At 41.1% G+C, this 18,249-nt stretch overlaps 1 protein-coding gene across 1 annotated transcript in view; it reads left to right on the top strand.

Annotated features, from left to right (window-relative positions):
• The first annotated feature begins 10,723 nt into the window (after positions 1-10,723).
• The window catches only part of whrna (whirlin a), a 277,019-nt gene continuing 269,493 nt past the window's right edge, over positions 10,724-18,249 (top strand). The window contains exons 1-2 of the mRNA XM_048613360.1: positions 10,724-11,119; positions 15,175-15,490. Coding sequence (XP_048469317.1) covers positions 10,724-11,119; positions 15,175-15,490 — 712 coding nt within the window. The remainder of the gene's footprint in view (positions 11,120-15,174; positions 15,491-18,249) is intronic.

The raw sequence follows: 18,249 nt of genomic DNA, 5'->3' as shown, positions 1-18,249 counted from the left end.
AGAAAGGATGTTTCCTCATTGGGGGGTAATCTAGAATATGATTTAGGAAAATGGGTAGCAGATTTACAACAGATGAGGAGAAGGACTTCTTAAAAAGTGCTGTAAATCTATGGAATTTACTACCCCAGAGTGCAGCGGATGCTGGGGTAATGAGTTAATGTAAGGAGGAGATAGACAGATATTTAATTAGTCATGGGTTGAAGGATGATGGAGAGTGGGCAGGAAATAGGGGTTCAGGCTGAGATCTTATTAAATGGCGAGCAGTCTTGAGGGGCTGAATTGTCTATTCCTGCTTCTAGCCCTTCTATTCTTGTAGGCTGTGAATACTATTAAATTATTCATCAAAGGAAAAAAGGAATTGCTTTTTCACAACCTTAGTATGTTCTACGGTGTGTAACACAATGAAACACTCTTGAAATGATCCCACTTTTGTAATGTAGGGAAATTCTGTTTTATGTGGTGTTGAATTGTATTTGTTCACTCTTGATGCACCTTATCCAAGTGGCTGTAGTATTGCTACAATCAGGAACAGAAGTAGGCCATTCAGGCTATCGAGACTGCTCTGCAGGTCCAGGTCATAGCTGACCATCTCCTCAGTGTGGGAAGATGGTATTATCTCCATACCCCTTTTATCCAGATGAGGTTGCATTGTTTCAGGCAAAGAACTATACCATTAGCTCACCACCTTCTCAAGGACAACTAGGGATGGGCAATAAATGCTAGCCCAACTAGTGATGTCCATGTCTCATGAGTGAATAAAATAAAATTAATTTTACTCTTTCAGGAGATGTGGCCATTGCCAGTGACAGCCAACATTTATTGTCCATTCCTAATTACTCTTGAGAATGTGGTGATGAGCACACACCACACTTGACATGGTAAATCATCATCTGTCCTGATAGGTTCAGCAGCAGGGGTGAAGGCAATTGTGTGTTGTCAGTCAGGGAGCCACAATGATCGTGGTTAGGGTCTGGTCAGTCATATCTAGGGGTTGCTCATCAAAGATCTGTGCAAAAACAGTTCTGGGTGGCAGTCTATTAATTGTTGGGGGTGCGGGTGATGGGGCAGAGGGGGGTGCAGGGACGGCTTGGGGATCACAATCAAAAATGGATGGGGGAATCAAGGGTTGGGGTGGAGTGGCAGTGGAATAGAGGCATTTTTTGAACTGAAATCAAGGACAGTGATGGTAGGAAACTCAAGGTTTTTGGGAGGTATGTGAAATAGCATCCCAGCGCATGGTAGTTTACAGATGAGGGTATTATTGGCAGTAACTACTAAAAGCCTACAAGAGATACATCATTAACATAAAATATTAAGATTCAGGGCACGGTGGACAGTTGGAGGTGAAGTTCATTGTGTTGGGTCTCCACATTAGGTTAAAGGAGAATATGAAAGTTTTGTGGGGGGGGGGGGTCAAGTTGTGGGAAGTTTGGAGGATCTGGGGGACCTCTTTAGTATAATCCAGATAATGTGTGCCACACCATTCAGATGTGCTGTGTTCTGCACAGTTGAAGCAGGCAATAAGTGATGTGATAAATGCTGAGAAACCATGGTAACAGGAGCAGTTGTCCAAGGAGAAAGGCGAGGACATTGAGCTGGCGGACCTCTCCATGTTGATGACACAGCTCAGCTGCATTCAGTCCTAAAGGCAAAGAGGACCTGGTTGACACCCAATTCCAGTAGATGCTGGCTGGGTACAAACCGCAGCCTGTGTTCATTCCTTTGTGGTCTGTTTTCATTGGCTTTCAATAAAAGCTCACGCCTGACTTGTCCAAAAGCTTGCCTGAATAGGATGTTTCCCTACTAGTTAATGACAAGATGCGGGTGACCACTTAGCATTGGCATATCAGAGGGTCTTCACACATGATACATCTGAGGACAGGTGAAACTGTAGGTATGCCCATGGTGCTGCTCAGTTGGGAATTTCAGGATTTTGAATCAGTGTCGCTGAAGGAACAGTGATTAATTTCCATTTCAGGGTGCTGTGAGGCTTGGAGGGAAACTTGCAAGCAGAAGCGACGATCCTACATGTCTGTTGAACTTGTTCTACTCCATTGGGTTCATGCAGTTGGAACCACACAATGACTTAGCACAGCCCATCAGAGATATCTGTTGAATCCATCAGAGATATTTTCAGATGAAATTTGGATTTGCTTGAAGATAATTATTGTTTTGGTTCCATCTCAGATGCAATTGTTAAACTGCTAATATGGATTACCTATACTCGCTGTAACCCAGGTCAAGGAGGCTGGGATGAGAGGGTGGGTTGGTCATGGGATGAGGTCAGGGGTGACCTGACCTGACACAACCTGTCCATCTTCTCTCCACCTATCTGCCGCTCCCACCTCACTGACCAATCCCCACCACTGCCTGGTCCAGATGTGGCCTGCACTCACCTTTCACCATCCCACCTACCTTCCCCAGCCTCCCCCCTCCTCTCTCTATTTATTTCCCAGCTCTCTTCCCCTTCCCCCATTTCTGAAGAAGGGTCCCGACCTGAAACATCAGCTTTCCTGCTCCTCTGATGCTGCCTGGCCTGCTGTCTTCCTCCAGCTCCACACTGTTATCTATGAAGAAGGGAGCTTGCCATACCTTTCTCAAGGGTAACTAGAGGAATAAGAATAACTGCTGGCCCGGCAAGCAATACCAAAATCCCAGGAGTGAACAAAAAGAAAATCTCCCACAAACGATGGTGATAATGATCAGACTTTGTAAAAATAACTTTGACTGAAGTTGTTAGTGCCAGGGAGGACTCTTTTTGTTGAACAGTGCCATGGTATTCTTTATGTCCACAAGGGGGCAGACAAGGGCTTGACTTAGCCTCTCACAGAAAGATGATTCTTCAGACTTTGCAGAACTCTGCACCGAGCCAGACTTAAAACTTTGAAATATACGTATGCAGATATATACGATAAACAAACAGGGAACGTGCTACTGCTGAGCCTCAGCTAAATTCCATCATGTAAATCAGCTTTCAAATATCAGAACGTTTTTCCAAAACTTTATCTCGTTGGTTTGGATTTATACAGCATGATGACTTGAATTCCATCAGGGTATTTTGCGTCACAAAACACCAGTGAATCAGTTGGCTGTGATCTCATTGTCATCGAAATAATATGCAACTGTTTGTTACTTGTGTTCGGGCAAAAACAAAATAAGAACAGTGAGGAATAAATTTAAATTAGGAGACTACTGTCATCCTGAAAATTTATAACAGACATTTTACATTCCTCCCCAGACTGAGACATTTACCTTATTACTGATACTCTTATTCTTCCCTTTCCTTTATACATGTTAGGGCAATCCATGGTTCCTTGTTAACAAAGAATGACTGCCTGTGGTTTTTAGTTGACATAAAAATAGCCAAAGAAGATTGTTAGCTGAAGTAGTAATTTACTCAGTCAGAATTGTCACCTTCATACCCACAGCAACCAGATAAGATAATAAAGTATCACATTAAAATCACATAATAGGGTCTTATTAAGAAGAAGCAAAAATGTAGCAACCAGGACAGTTTTGATAATGGAAGGAATGATAGAAGCCCTATTACGAGCTAATTTAATATTTGCTATTTAGTATGGAACAGAAGGGGAAAAGCTTGACTCATAATAGTTAAGACACCATAGATGATTGTAGTCACTTATTTGTATAAACATATATTTTATTTATATATATTAAATAGAGGTTTTAATGTATTAGACATTGTGGGATTTAATTGGATTTCTGTAGAGTCTGCTTTAGACGCAGAGACTGTCTTGATAAGGAACACCCTTGAGAAACCTTGATAGAGGCCCCTTTTACCTCCGAGTCCACACTTTGTTATTTAGTAAAAATTAGAAGAAAAGGCCAGGTTCCACAATAATCAAGACTCTTCAGTTAATTGTCACCACATATTAAATACACCTATATAGTGTACTGAATTGCTAAGTGCAACTAGCAAACTAATGTTAAGGGATGTAACTGAATTCCAATGGACAGACAGCCTTAGAGTGGGGAGAAGCCCCCATCCTGCTAGGTGGGAGGATTGAATAACAGATGCAGAAGTTAGAACGTGGTTGAATACGTTATATTTTGAAAGCCCAAGGATAGGTGATAAGGATGTCTGGTAAACATCGTGAGATCTTGGGAAGACCTGAGTTGGTCATCATTGACCATGCAGTCGTATGATTACCCTGATTAAATGTATATGCACTCAACCAATATGATTGGTTTGCAATAGTCAAAGACGGGCTGAAAACAGATGTATACATCTGTTTATGTCTTTCCTTTGTTCGGGGAAGAAGCCACGGGAGCATCAGAGGTTTTCTTCCTAACAGTGTAACATCAATAAACTCTTTGATACTGGAAGTGGACTCTGGATGTTGAGTGATTCATTTAGTCATTCTGCCCCAACACTTGGAATTGTCTTATTTTAAACAAGATCTCTGCCCTGAAGGGATCACTAAAGCTGACTGTTTTATTACAAGCGAACGTGTAATTGTAAGTGCAGGAATGAGTCAGTATCACCACAGTTGCTTTTGCATGCCTCCTGTTTCAAGTTAAATTCTCGGGTGCAGCCTATGAGTCAACTCCTAAATGGAGATTTTCTGTTTCAGAGTATGAGCTGAGTCCTCAATTTTGAGAAATTTGAAGTGTACCCCTCTCCTGTGATTTTTGCATGGTACATCAGTAACTGATGGTGCGCAATTTCCCAAGGTACATTCATAGCATCCACCAGCAATGGTGAAGTGGATAATCTTCTCTTTGGTATTTACATTAATCCAATGTTCTTCTTCCAGCATCAAAAACAGAAAAGACGCCTCTTACAATCCAAACTAAAGATGTACTGATGTAAATGGCTCAAGGATTTTAATTTATTGGCTCATGATTTTGGACTTAAGTCACCACCGTGATTGATCACTGTAATTGTTTAGATAGAAACTTACACTTTTAGTATGTATTGTGCATTGAACAGGACAGAAAGGATATTATTGTGAATCAGAACTGTTCATTTTTTTTATTCATGGATCCTCTTTTTATATGATTTCAATCAATAAAGAATAGTAAGAATTTCATTACCTTTAAGAACAGGTTTACACAGTTGTCAATTTTCACAGATCTAGTTGGAAGGGTAGGAGAACTAAGGACAGATCACAGACACATTTACTGCTGCTGACACATTATTATATTGATCACTCAGTGCAGAATACTAAAGCCTGATTTCGTTATAGATGTCTTATCACTTTTCTACAGTAATTAAGCAAATTGAGCCTTCTAATATTATTGTTCCATCTATTTGGAATGTTAGCAATATAAATGATAGTGATGTATCTCAAGATTTTAATACTGTTTCGTTGGTAATTGTGAAGTGATTATGCTTCAACTTTTCGTGAGCTTATTTGTGCTTTTTGCCAAATGCATTCTGGCCATTCAGGCTTTTTATAGCAACTTTCATTAAATTGTTAAATAAGCCATTGATCAGTCCACTTCTGATATGAAATGGTGGATTTACGAGATTTTTGATTTTACTTGCTACTGAAAATCAGGAGGAATCAGGAGGACAAGATGTCCCACAGGACTACATACACAATTAATGTGAAATATTTTAATCGCTGTGCTTTTGTCACTTTTTGCATGCTCTTGCTTCTACCAGGGTCAAAAATCTTACCAGCCAAAGGACATCTTGCAAATTGTTTTCTTGTTTCTTCACGTTCCATGTGTGTTTGTTTCTTTCATACATTTTCTTGCCACAGGCAGTATTTGTTTGTGGGCTCCTTTTTACCAGAAACCCGACTTCCAATTAACTAACCACTAGTGGCTTTTGGTTCATGTTGTGCTGCTGCTAAACCTCCTTTCTACTCTTTGAAAATAAACATTGAATGGTTTAACCAGCACCCAGTGGAGCACGGTAACACCATTAGAACATCGATGGAAATTTCCATACAACAATGGAGCATGTTTAAGATTAAAATAAAATGTCATTTCCAGGGGTGACGATGCACTACAGGCCCAGCAGTGCTCACCAATCACAAAAGGTCTGTACAGTGTCAGTACATTCTACATGCTCACTCTGTGAACACCCAGGAGTGAAGCAAACAATGGAAGGCAGTCGGGTGTTATTACCCCTTCCATGACCCACTGCCTGGGGCTGTTGATGGTCTCCTTCGTCAAGCTCAGGATCAGGCCCACAAGAAGGTTCTCCGATTTGCCAATTCCCATTGCACAGAGAGCCTATAAATCAGCATAGGGCTGATGTGCAATTCGGAAAATTAAAAACTACATGGAGGTTGCAGGTGAAAATATTCAAAGTAAACCTGAAAAACCAATCTGCTGCAGACCAGAGATACTATAAGTAGCCTGATCCTGGTGAACCTACTTAAATGTCTACTGTATGGACTGCCTACTGCAGCACTCTCCACACCAGAAATCTTCCTTTCTACTCTTTTAACATTTAAAAAAATGGTTAAGTAGACCTTTGTGGAACACTGCAACAAAAAGATTAAGAGGTTGATGTAAACTTACAATAGCAGTTCTTCTTTCTATTCTGAATCGAGGGAAATCTCTAAGAAGAACTTGTCTTAACAACAAGATGTGTTTTAGTGCATGTTAGTTATCAGTTGCATTGACTGGTTACGTATAATTGCAAGGAATTGCGAGGCTATTAGGAGCTAGAGATGATGCATCTGTATCCATCAGGACTTGTTGCTAGTCTTCTTTCTCCACTTAAAAGACTTTGCAACATCATCAGATTGTGTGGAGCTTGATGTAACTTTAACATTGACTTTTTTCAGAGCATTTGCATTATACCCATTTTACTTGAAGCCCTCCAGTCACCTGCTAGATGAAGGTGAAGTTTTCACAATATTTGCACTTTCTTCTGGTGTTCAATAATTGCTCCATACAACATTGGTCAGTGGCATTGAACAGGAAATGTTCATTGTAAAAACCTATTGGATCAAATGTATTTTTAAAAATTGCCTCCTCCACATAAAGGCATGGTTAATATAGGAATGCATGCAAAGTTAGAAGGTTTCCAAGGACACCTCTGGGTCAGAAAACTTGGGTCCAATTCCCATATACTCCAGAGGCCATTGACAAGTTGATTAAAAATATCTACAACTGAGGTAATTCATGAGTAATAGTGTCCCTAGGGACTAGAATGATTTGATACTGAGTCTTTGTTTGTGGTTCCTTACACCTTTCTGTGTTAGTACTGTAACACTATTATAATACATACTATACTGGTACCCGGACATGATTTTGCCAACTTTGAATAAATGCATGAAATGTAAGTTAAAAATCATTACAGTAATAACATGCTTTACAAAATCAAGGGCCGTTTTACTGCAAATTATCACCTGACTGTATTTTTGCATATTCCCTGTACAAACATCCAGTTATCCGGCGTATATATTGCACAGAAGTGTCTGGGTTAGCTCAGTTGGCTGGTGTGTAGTTCAGAATAAAACCAACAGAGTGCTTTTAATTCTTCTTCTGGATGGAGTAGATTTTGGGACTTATGTCTGTGAGTGGAAGGCAATGGCAAACAACTAAGGTGAAAAGCTGTCAGGAGGAAGCATAGATAATGAGACAAAAACTTGTTTTTGGCCAGAGCATATATGACTGAATACTGCACACCCTTCAAATGGCAAATTGGCTATTTCATGACTTCTTTAAAAGTTCATTTACAGGATGAGGGCATCACTGGCTGGATCAGCACTTTTTGGCCATCCCTAATTGCCCAGGGGGCAGTTAAGAGTCAACCACATGCTTTGGGTCTGGAGTCACATGTAGGCCAGACCAGGTAAGGATGGCAGTTTCCTTTCCTCAAGGGCATTAGTGAACCAGATGGGTTTTTACAACAATCGACAGTGGATTCATGATCATTAAACTTTTAATTCCAGATTATTTTTAAATTAAATTCAAATCTCACCATCTGCCGTGGTAGGATTCAAACCTGGTTCCCCAGAACATTATCTGGCCCTCTAGATTAACAATCCAGCAATAATACCACTAGGCCATCGTCTGTCCGATAAGCTGTGATTAACACTTTGGGAAGTAAGGATGCTTTCCAGGCAAAATTTTAGTCTTAATTTTTATTTAGCATTTTCCCATCATTGTACCCCAGCCAGACTGACTGACACTGGAGAACTCAGAAGTTTTGAGGGGAAATATTTACAAAGACAATTTCAACATACAATGCTGAGACTGTTCTGCTTTAATTAATCCTCAAACCTTCCTTTGGAGCATGATTGTGTTAACAATTAGGACTCCCTCAAACTGCTCAAATTACAGAATTATAGAAACATACAGTACAGAGGAGACCCTTCAATCCATTGAGTCTGTACCTAGATTGAAGGGTCCGTAAAAGTTACCTTATTCAAACTCCATCCAAAACAAATGCTTGGTCAAGATAGAATTTTCATTGACAGATTGTGCAGACATCCTCTTCCAATTGTTCCTTATTATGGACTTATAATTGGTGATTTCAAGAGATGCAGAAGCTTCGGCAATGTAACTAGCTGTAAGTTTTCCTTTTTTCTTGCAGTGACTCACCTAGCATTAGAGTTCCAGTATGTGCTTGCAGTTTGCAATGTATCACTCCAGCTTTGATAGTACATAGGATTGTACTCAGAGCTCCATGCAAAGCGGAGGATTCTCTAATATGGAGGAGTGTCGAATTCTGTAAATACACCCTGGATTTTCTGTTCCAAGCCTTCTATTCTATCGCAAAAAAAGTCAGATGGCTGCAAATGGATCTTGGAAGAGTTCTTTTCTATTCCTAACTGACTTGTATCTAATTTTAACTTTACTTCCATTTCTTCTGGATCCCCTCACTAACAGAAAGTTTCCCTTTATCTATCATATTAAATGGTACAACCGTTCCATTCACCCATTAAATTTAATCTGAAAGAAGTATAAACCAAGTCTATGCAACCAGTCCTTTTAATTTAATCATTTGAGCCTTGATAATACGCTGGTAAATTTGTGTTGTACCCCTTACAAAAGCAATTTATCCTCCACTCTTCCTCAATGCTAAGTGCCATACTCCAGATAGGGTTTGAGCAGGACTCTGTACAACCAATCAGTCTCAGTTTTGTGTGCTTTGTCCTTTAAATTTTAATTTACCTGTGATTTTGTGCACCCACTCCCTAATTCTGCATTCTAAGTCATCCAAATACCTAACCTTAGCAAACTATGTCCAAATAGCAATTTCCAATTTCAGCTGAAGGGTTCTAATCTAAATTTCACCGTTACAAAATGTCCCACAGCTGTTCAACCATGGCGACACTTAGTTCTTCAATGAGTATCCTGTCATTCAAATGGTAAACAGCCCTGACCCAACGCAGTTTTGATGGTGCTGTAGACGCTTGACAAGAAAAAAAAAGGCCATTTATACAGTGCTTTTCATGATCATGGGAAATCTTAAATGGATTTTGCAACCATTGAAGTATTTTTGAAGAGTGATCCCTGTTATAATGTAGGAAACATAACAGTTAATTTGCACAGTAAGAATTCACTTAAAAAAAACAACAGGATCACAATCAGATAATTGTTTTTAATGATGTCATTTGAGCAGTAAATGTTGTCCAGGACAATTCAACCTTCCTTGTTGATCTGCAGAATAGTGTTATGGAATTTTTTACACCTGCACAACAGGTAGATGGGGCAACAGTTTAAAGATCTCATTCAAAAGACAGCAGTATTCACTCAGCACTGCACTGGAGTATCAGCTTTGATGTTTGTGCTCACAGCCTGTAGCACTACCTACACCTTGAACCTTACCACTCAGGGGTAAGAATACTATGACAGAAGCATGAATGATGGAAGTTGTGCCAAGTTGTTCTTCACTCACCAAAAGGAATCTCTGTCTCTCTTAGGGTCTGGACCCCTCTTACAGCATCTGGCCCTCTCTCTTTCTCTAATGGTGTGAACAGCCCCCTCTCTCTGTCCCAGGCTCTGAGCCCCCCTCTCTCTCTCTCTCTCTCTCTCTCTCTGTCCCAGGCTCTGAGCCTCTCTCTCTCTCTCTCTCTCTCTCTCTCTCTCTCTCCCAGTCCCAGGCTCTGAGCCTCTCTCTCTCTCTCTCTCGCTCTCTCTCTGTCCCAGGCTCTGAGAGAGAGAGAGAGAGAGGCTCTGTCCCAGGTTCTGATCCTGTCCTCTTTCCCTCCAGCACATGTCCAGCCTGCGCGTCCTGAGAAGCAGCGGTCTCCTAGCAACAGCCTCGGCGACGTCATTTCCGCGCGGAATGACAGCGAATGAAATTGACAAGTGCGAGAAAGAGATACACAGAGAGATATACACACACACACAGAGAATAGATAGATACAGCAAGGCAGGGAGTGAGATACTCCCGGACAGCGAGAGAGAGATGAACCAGGAGTGAGAGGGAGAAGTCACCCCCCACCACCCCCCCAACCCAGGGGCACAGGGACCCGTCACCCCGGGGACATAGAGAGAGCGACTCCCCCCGATCGATGCCGCACTCGGGCAGCCCCCGGAGCCTGGCCGCGGGGGCTCGGCAATGAAACTACCGGCGCAGCTTCCCTTTAGCGGGATGGCGAGGCGGCCAGAGCCGGGGCTCAAGCGGCGGTGCTGACAGACGTATCCCACCTCCTCCTTCCCCCGGTGCTGCCCGCCCTGTGTCGCTCTCCCTGAGCCGGCTCACCACCTCTCGCTGCTACTGCTGGCATCGGACGGAGGGAGGCCATTCGGCCCTTCGCTCCTGCTGCGGTCCCTCTGCACCATGTCCACCGACTTCGAGCGGCTGTCGCTGAACTCCTCGGCTAACTCCACGGTGTCGGCGAGCGGCTCGGGCGGGCGCTCGCTCTCGTCCAACGTGAGGAAGCTGCATAACGCTCTGAACGTTTTACTCAGCGACTACGAGCGGGAGCAGTTCATCCACTGCCTGAACGTCTACCACTCCAAGCGGAATGTCTTCGACCTGGTGCAGACTCTGAAAGTGATCCTGAACAGCCAGGAGAAGCGGCAGTTGCTGCCTATGCTGCGGCTGGTCATCCCCAGGTCGGACCAGCTGCTGTTTGACCAGTACACCTCGGAGGGACTGTACCTGAAAACCGAGCTGCTCACCCCGGGCTCTGACAGCCGCCAAGCCCGCTCCGCCGCTGCCAGCCACCTCCATGTAAGTGTCTCACTGGCTCAATGTGAATCCGGGCTAGATTACCACCCCCAACCCCCAGAAAGGGATTAAATTGCCCCTTTTCCCTCCCCACACATTCAGCTCATTGCAAATGCCAGCACGCTCCTGCACTGCTGTAATCGACCAATATTTATTCTTCAAGTGCACTAATTAATAAGTAAGTGAATGGAATTAAATACGTGTTGAATATTTTAGAGTAAAACAGAAGGGTGCATCTAGGTTGTTTTTTTGTTTAGCTATCAACGTTGCTATCTCCAATTCTGTTTCCCCGAGTACAGTGCAGAGCTCTGAGGCGCTACAAACACTTTTTACTGCACGCCTTTAATTCACCTTGTTGTCCAGGGCTCTCATCCAAACTGACTTCACTGTCGCCCCTCACCCTCACTTATTGTATTAGTGCTCATGCCTCTCACTCACACTGTTCGCCGTTATTCCGGTGGGCAGGGGAACATCACATTCCAGCGATGAAGTTCCCAGGTGCTGACATCAGACAGATGTCTGATAAAATGATAACCTTCTGCTGAATTTAGTGAATCTTAGTCAGACAGCAAGGGGAGCCACAGGGATAGGGAAATGGATTAGCAATTCATCGCCAGAGCGGCAGAAAGGCAAAGCAGGACAATTTTTACTGCTGTTGTTTACGGTCACTGGGTCCTGAGAGACGCCCAGTCATCCCACCAGAGAGAAAACAAATGTCCCCTAACATTGGCACTTGGTATTAATGTATTCTAACCCCCTGAGTCCAAGATTTGAGTCGACCATGAGGAGGTGTGTTGCAGTTTGTTACAGAGACAAGAAGAGATTGTTAGAGAGCACTTGCCGTGTCTTTTTCACGGCAGGTCTGTCCTACACTGAACAGAAACCAATTCCAGCACAGTCTGTTTCTCCTGCGGATGTGGATAGATGAGTTGCAAAGCAATCAGAGCCAGCGAGCGAATGGATGGGGCAGCCGTGAAAATCCAGCAGCGAGAAATAATTTACGTGTGGAAAGAAACTTCACGTCGGGTTAAAATGCCAGAAAGAAAGGAGAGCGGCTATTGACTGGATTGAGCTGTCGAGAGTTCGATCTGCTGTATATTTGTAAAAACCAAAAGAACTGCGGATGCTGTAAATCAGGAACAAAAACAAAGTTGCTGGAAAAGCTCAGCAGGTCTGGCAGCATCTGTGAAGGAGAAAACAGAGTTAACGTTTCAGGTCCGGTGATCCTTCCTCAGAACTGGTCACCGGACCCGAAACATTAACTCTTGTTTTCTCCTTCACAGATACTGCTGTATATTTGTGTCCACTTAAAAATGTGTAAGGGTGAAGTCCCTGGGGTTTGGCTTGGCTCCTGTTAGAATTCAGACGTGAGGAGTAAATTTATGACCTGTATTCTAATTCCAGGCTACAAAAATGATGCCAACTCACAGAGATGCTGGCAGGTTGTCCTGTCCGTTTGTGCAGGTGCCAGGCGCAGAGTAGAGGCTACGCTCACTCTAACTACTTGAAACACTGATCAATTAAAGAAATCACTTGGAACCAAAACATCTCGTCCTATCAATGGGCGGCTCTCTGTTTCAGTTAGTGAGCATACAACTTAGCTAATATAGGTTTGACGTTACGTACAGCTGGACTGAACCTAAGTCTCGGCTTTTACCCGTTACTGCAAATTCAGAAACAGCGTGTCACAATAACTGGTACGGAACTGCACGTGTTACCCATTCGGAATAAATTCGGGAGATACGTTTGAGGCTGTATATTTGTAAATGAGGCCGTATATTTGATACGTTTGAGGCTGCTTTGATTGTTATTGTGGTCTGAATGTTCAGTGAACTTCACGGAGAAATAGAAGCTGGGTGGAGTGAGCTATTTCCACAGCAGCGCACCGAGTCTGTTTTGTAACTCCAGCCCCCATCCTTATTAACTGCTGTGTATATCGTAATCTTCCACCTCAGCCCCTAAGTGTTTTTTTCCTGGAGGACACTACAGTTACCCGAAGAAAGGGGAAACAAATGGTGTTTAGAACTCAGCACACTGTCTCTGCTCCGAGTCCTACAAGGAAGGAGGCGGCGTGACTAGAATCTGTACAATAAACGAAGAAAAACAGGATCAACAAGCGGGCTGGGTGTAGGCGGCGCGCTATTCGGTTAGTTTATTTTTCTATGTAGCGATCTTGGTTCACCTTTCCTATTGCTACACTTACTTATTGTACAGACATTAGCCTTTAATCCAGTTCAAAAGAATAGAAATAAATCTCTCCTTGGCGCTGGTTACAAGTTTCAAATGAAATGAGTCTCAGCAATTTAACGTTGTTTTAAGGATTTAGTGTGCAAAATCATCACTATAGGCGTCAATTACTGACTTATTCTCAATTACAAATGCAAAGATTGCCTCCAAAAATCAAAGAACTAGAGTGTTTTTTTTCCCGTGGGATTTGTGAGAAATAAATCTGTTCCGCTGATAATAATCCGGAGTGTTCAATAACTAATCTTGTAAAGTGAAAAATAAAAACTTACTGATAGTCAGCTATCTAAGAACAAATTGACAAGTCCTCAAAGGAAGGCACATTAAAATGTAAACTTTTCCCTTCCTTCTACATCATCACAAGAAGTTGCATTTTACACTTTTTTGTGATCTTAAGTTGTCCCAAAGCAGCAATTTACGGGCACTGAAGTATTTTTGAAATGTTATCATGGATCCAATATAGAGAAACGCAGCAGGCAACTTAAGACTGGCAATGAAATAATGACCAGGTAATCTCTCTTAATGATATTAGCGATGGGCTAAATGTTGGTGAGGACACATGAAGAATTTCATGGCACGTATTCCATTAGTTTTACAGATTATTATACATCCACTTGAAAGACCAAATGAGGCATCAGTTTTACATCTCTTCCGAAGATGACACCTATGACGATGCAGCATCCCTACTGTTTAGCTCGATTGTATATTCAGCTCAAAACAAAGTGCAAGAAAATCTCAGCAGATCTTGCAGCATGTTTGGAGAGAAAAGCAGAGTTAAAGCGATCAGTCTAATGACTCCTTTTTAGAACTGTTTCTCTCTCCACAGATGTTATCAGACCTGCTGAGTTTCTTCAGCACTTTCTGTTCTTTTTTCAGATCTCCAGCATCTAGAGTAATTTGCCTTTAAATTATTGCATGTTCAAATCTCTGGAGAGAGGATTTGAACCCACAACCATCTGAATCCCATTACTGAGTGAAGGTGAGCTGCTAAAGCTGGAGATTATTGATTTACTGGAAATATCTGCAATGGGAGAATGGATTAAGTCAATGAAGATGAATATATATAGTTAGAAGTGGATAATGCCACATATATGAGATTGAGACAACCATCCCATTTGATTCATTGAGAAATGGAATGCAAATATCATTTTTAAAGTATTTAAAAATTATTGAAAGGCTGAAATGACAACATAATACTTTTTTTTTACAAATAAGGCTTGTCATGAAATAAAATGTATATATGTAGCGATCCAGATCCAGTGATCCAATGTAAAGTCCAAAGTAACAAAGTGTAGAGCTGGATGAACACAGCAGGCCAAGCAGCATCAGAGGAGCAGGAAGGCTGACGTTTTGGGCCTAGACCCTTCTTCAGCCTTCCTGCTCCTCTGATGCTGCTTGGCCTGCTGTGTTCATCCAGCTCTACACCTTGTTATCTCAGATTCTCCAGCATCTGCAGTTCCTACTATCTCTAAAGTCCAAAGTATTTGTTTTCTCTCTGGGTAAAGCACTTCACACTATCAGCGTGCCAATATTTCTATCCAATGAAATTCTACACAGTGCAAAGCTGAAGGAATAAGTAAAATAAATGTTTGTCACTTATGATTAAATCTAATTAATTGCATTGCATTCAAACTCAAAATTTAATAATCATCAGTAGAGATTAACTCTTTCAACAAATGTATTTGGGAATATATTATGTAACACAGTGTATATTTTCTGCTGTGATTTATTGAGTTTTTTTTCGTTATTTACATGTAACTACTATCTATATTGGATTGCCACTGCAACTATTTGTTTTTGTTTTTTGCCCTTAGCAATTAGACTCCCAGGTCTCCAGACAAGTGCAAGTCAATTTCAGCACCGAAAAACGGACAGCTCCTCCCTATCCAAGCTTGGTAATGAAAGAAAATTGTGGAGAGATCAGGCAGGTGACACTGAAAAGAAACAAAACAAATGAAGGTTTGGGTTTCAGCATCCGAGGAGGAGCTGAGCATAGGGTCGGCATCTATGTGTCACTTGTTGAACAAAACTCATTGGCTGAAAAAGAAGGGCTTCGAGTAGGAGATCAGATCTTGCGAGTGAATGACAAGGTGTTTGATAAAGTTACCCATGGAGAAGCTGTTAAGGTAAGTCTTTTAATTGAAAAAATAACATACATTGATACAATATTAATGAATAATGCCATTTAATTCTTTCTGTCTTTTGTAACTTTGATTCAGTTTAAAACACAATACCCAATGTATATTCCTATATCAAAATTGGAATAAATCATAGCTAAAAATGTACTAAACTCCAGTTTGTACTTTGAGAGTGAAATTACATTGCAACATGGTAGTTACGATATCTTTACAACTATGTTGTAGCTGTTTTACAGGCAGAGATTACATTTACATCAGCAGAACCCTGAATTGAGTTTTAACCAAAATATTGTTGGAGTGAAGAACTGTTAAAGGACAGCCAGTTTATACAGCACACACTTCTGTACTCATTGCATGATGCTAAACCAAAAACAGAGTTAACTATGTGCCTGATAATGCAACCTTTACTTTGTGATACTGACACAGATATGAACAAATTAATAACTGGAGAGCCATTGAGTGTAGAACTTAGATCACTCATGAGAAAAACCTAATCACTCTCAGGATGAAACCCCAAATGAAATGAAGAAAGACATTACTCCTTTCCAAGGATAGAGTCGGATAATTTCTCTGCAATTATTATTTCATGAACATGATTTTGAGACTGGCCAGATGGACTGCAAAGTTTTATCAGATCCAACAGTTTTTTTTTGTGAAAGTAATTTTATGTAATGACTCATGTCAACTGAAACCTTCGGTTTAAGAAATTGTTACTGCAATCATTCTCAGATTAAAGTAACCATCATACTATGATATTAACACTACTGGAAGCTATTCATTTGAAGACAGTAATTTTCTTAGGTCCAGAAGTCAATAACTGGCTCAAAAATTGGCTGATATCACCCTCATTCTATCCAAACAAGACTGATTGCCCGCTAGTTTCTCTCAGTTTATTTAGTGCTGATTGCTGTCATTGTTTTGAGACAGACCATAGCTGTTTTCTAACCGTTAGCTGAAGAAACTGGAATAAAAAGTAATAAATTCTCCTTTACTAGCTGAAACACAGACTATTAGAGCTGAACCGTATAAAACACTAGTCAGGCAACAGCTAGAATGCTGCATTCAGTTCTCTTCACTACACTATAGCAACATGACTGCACCGAAGAGGATACAAAGAAATGTCCACAAGATTGTCATCAGATTGGAGAATTTTGGTTATGAGGAAAGATTAGATAGGCTAGGGTTATTTTCTTTGGAATAGGGGAGGCTGAGTCCAAATCTAATTTAAGTATACAAAATTATTAAGGGTATGAACAGGAAAGTCCTGTTCCTCTTGGCTAAAATTTGGTCTCCGGATTTAAACTAAGAGATAGGAAATTCAGAGGGAATTCAAGGAAATATTTTCACCTGAAGGGTCATGGGATTCTAGAACCCACAGTTGAAAGGGTCATTGAAACAGAAATGCTCGTAACACAGATAAAAATGCTTAGATGTACCATTGAAGTGGGATTAGATTTGATGGCTATTTCTCAGCTGGTACAGGCATGAAGGGCCAAATGACCTCTTTCCAGTCTGTAAATGATGATTTTATGGACTTTTTGTTGGACAAATGTTACAGTAACATTTCCTATTTTTGTTAAAGAAGGCCTGTAGCAATTTAAATTTGTATAAAATAGGAATACATCAGCTGAGCAAGACACAATCAATAATGCCATTGAAGCATTCTGCATTTGCAAAATGATATTATTGAATGTATAGGCCATCTGCTGTGCATAAAATTTGGCAATACACTTTTTATTAGTAGCTTTGTGGACATTTTTCTGATCCATTTTTCACCCTGAAGCCATTAACTCCTTCACTAGGGCACTTGCCATCCTGACATACCTTGCCTAAGTTCCCATTGTTCATAAATAGTTTCAGTCTATCTCTGCTAGAACACCTTCAGCAGGCTTTGCTGCATAGTTATTTTAGACAGAGAAAAGTTCAGGTCCTGAACTTTTAGATTAAACTCCTTACGTTCAGATTTGGTGACAGTTATAAACTTGCAACTGTTCTCAGAAGCAACTGTTTTACACATCGAGCTTCAGTCAAGACATCTGCATGTCTGCCAATCTGAGTCCCAAAAGCACTTTCCAAGTTGTGGGTGTTTTTCCTAATCCAATGAAAAAAAAACATAAATTTCTGATGCAAAATGAAAGCCCAATTCATAACTGTTCCCCTTTTTTGCGGTAAAATCTCTCCCATTGAAAACAAAACCCCATTACACACCAGGAACTCCCTTTCTCACTGCCTTTTTTCTTAAAAAAAAATCACTATGTCTATGGAAATACCGACAAGTTAATCATTAAACCCCTTCAGGCACAGACCAATACCTACATGTCATGTGCTCCAATCAAAACTCTAAATTAAATGATGTAATGTATTTAGAAATCATACATCTTACATCACAGTAAGAATAACCAAATAATTGGTCAGAATCTGTGGGTTTTGTAAAAAAAAGTGTAAAAGGAGGAGCAAAAGTGAGAAAAACAGGCTTCAAGAGCATTTTGGACAGTGGACTTAGAGGGTTGAAAGAACAGTTATTATTGGTGAAATGATGTTGAGGGGATTACACAAGAGATTAGAGTCAAGAACAGAGAAATTGGACCAGGGCAATGGTGAGACCACATCTTGAATACCATGATAGTAGGAACTGCAGATGCTGGTGAATCCGAGACAACAAGGTGCAGGGCTGGATGAACACAGCAGGCCAAGCAGCATCATAGGAGCAGAGAGGCTGACGTTTCGGGCCTAGACCCTTCATCAGAAAAG

This window comes from Rhincodon typus, chromosome 28 (genome assembly GCF_021869965.1).
Source record: "Rhincodon typus isolate 14 chromosome 28, sRhiTyp1.1, whole genome shotgun sequence".
Taxonomy (NCBI): domain Eukaryota; kingdom Metazoa; phylum Chordata; class Chondrichthyes; order Orectolobiformes; family Rhincodontidae; genus Rhincodon; species Rhincodon typus.
The sequence above is the reverse complement of the archived record's forward strand: the minus strand, read 5'-3'. Positions and strand labels throughout refer to the sequence as shown.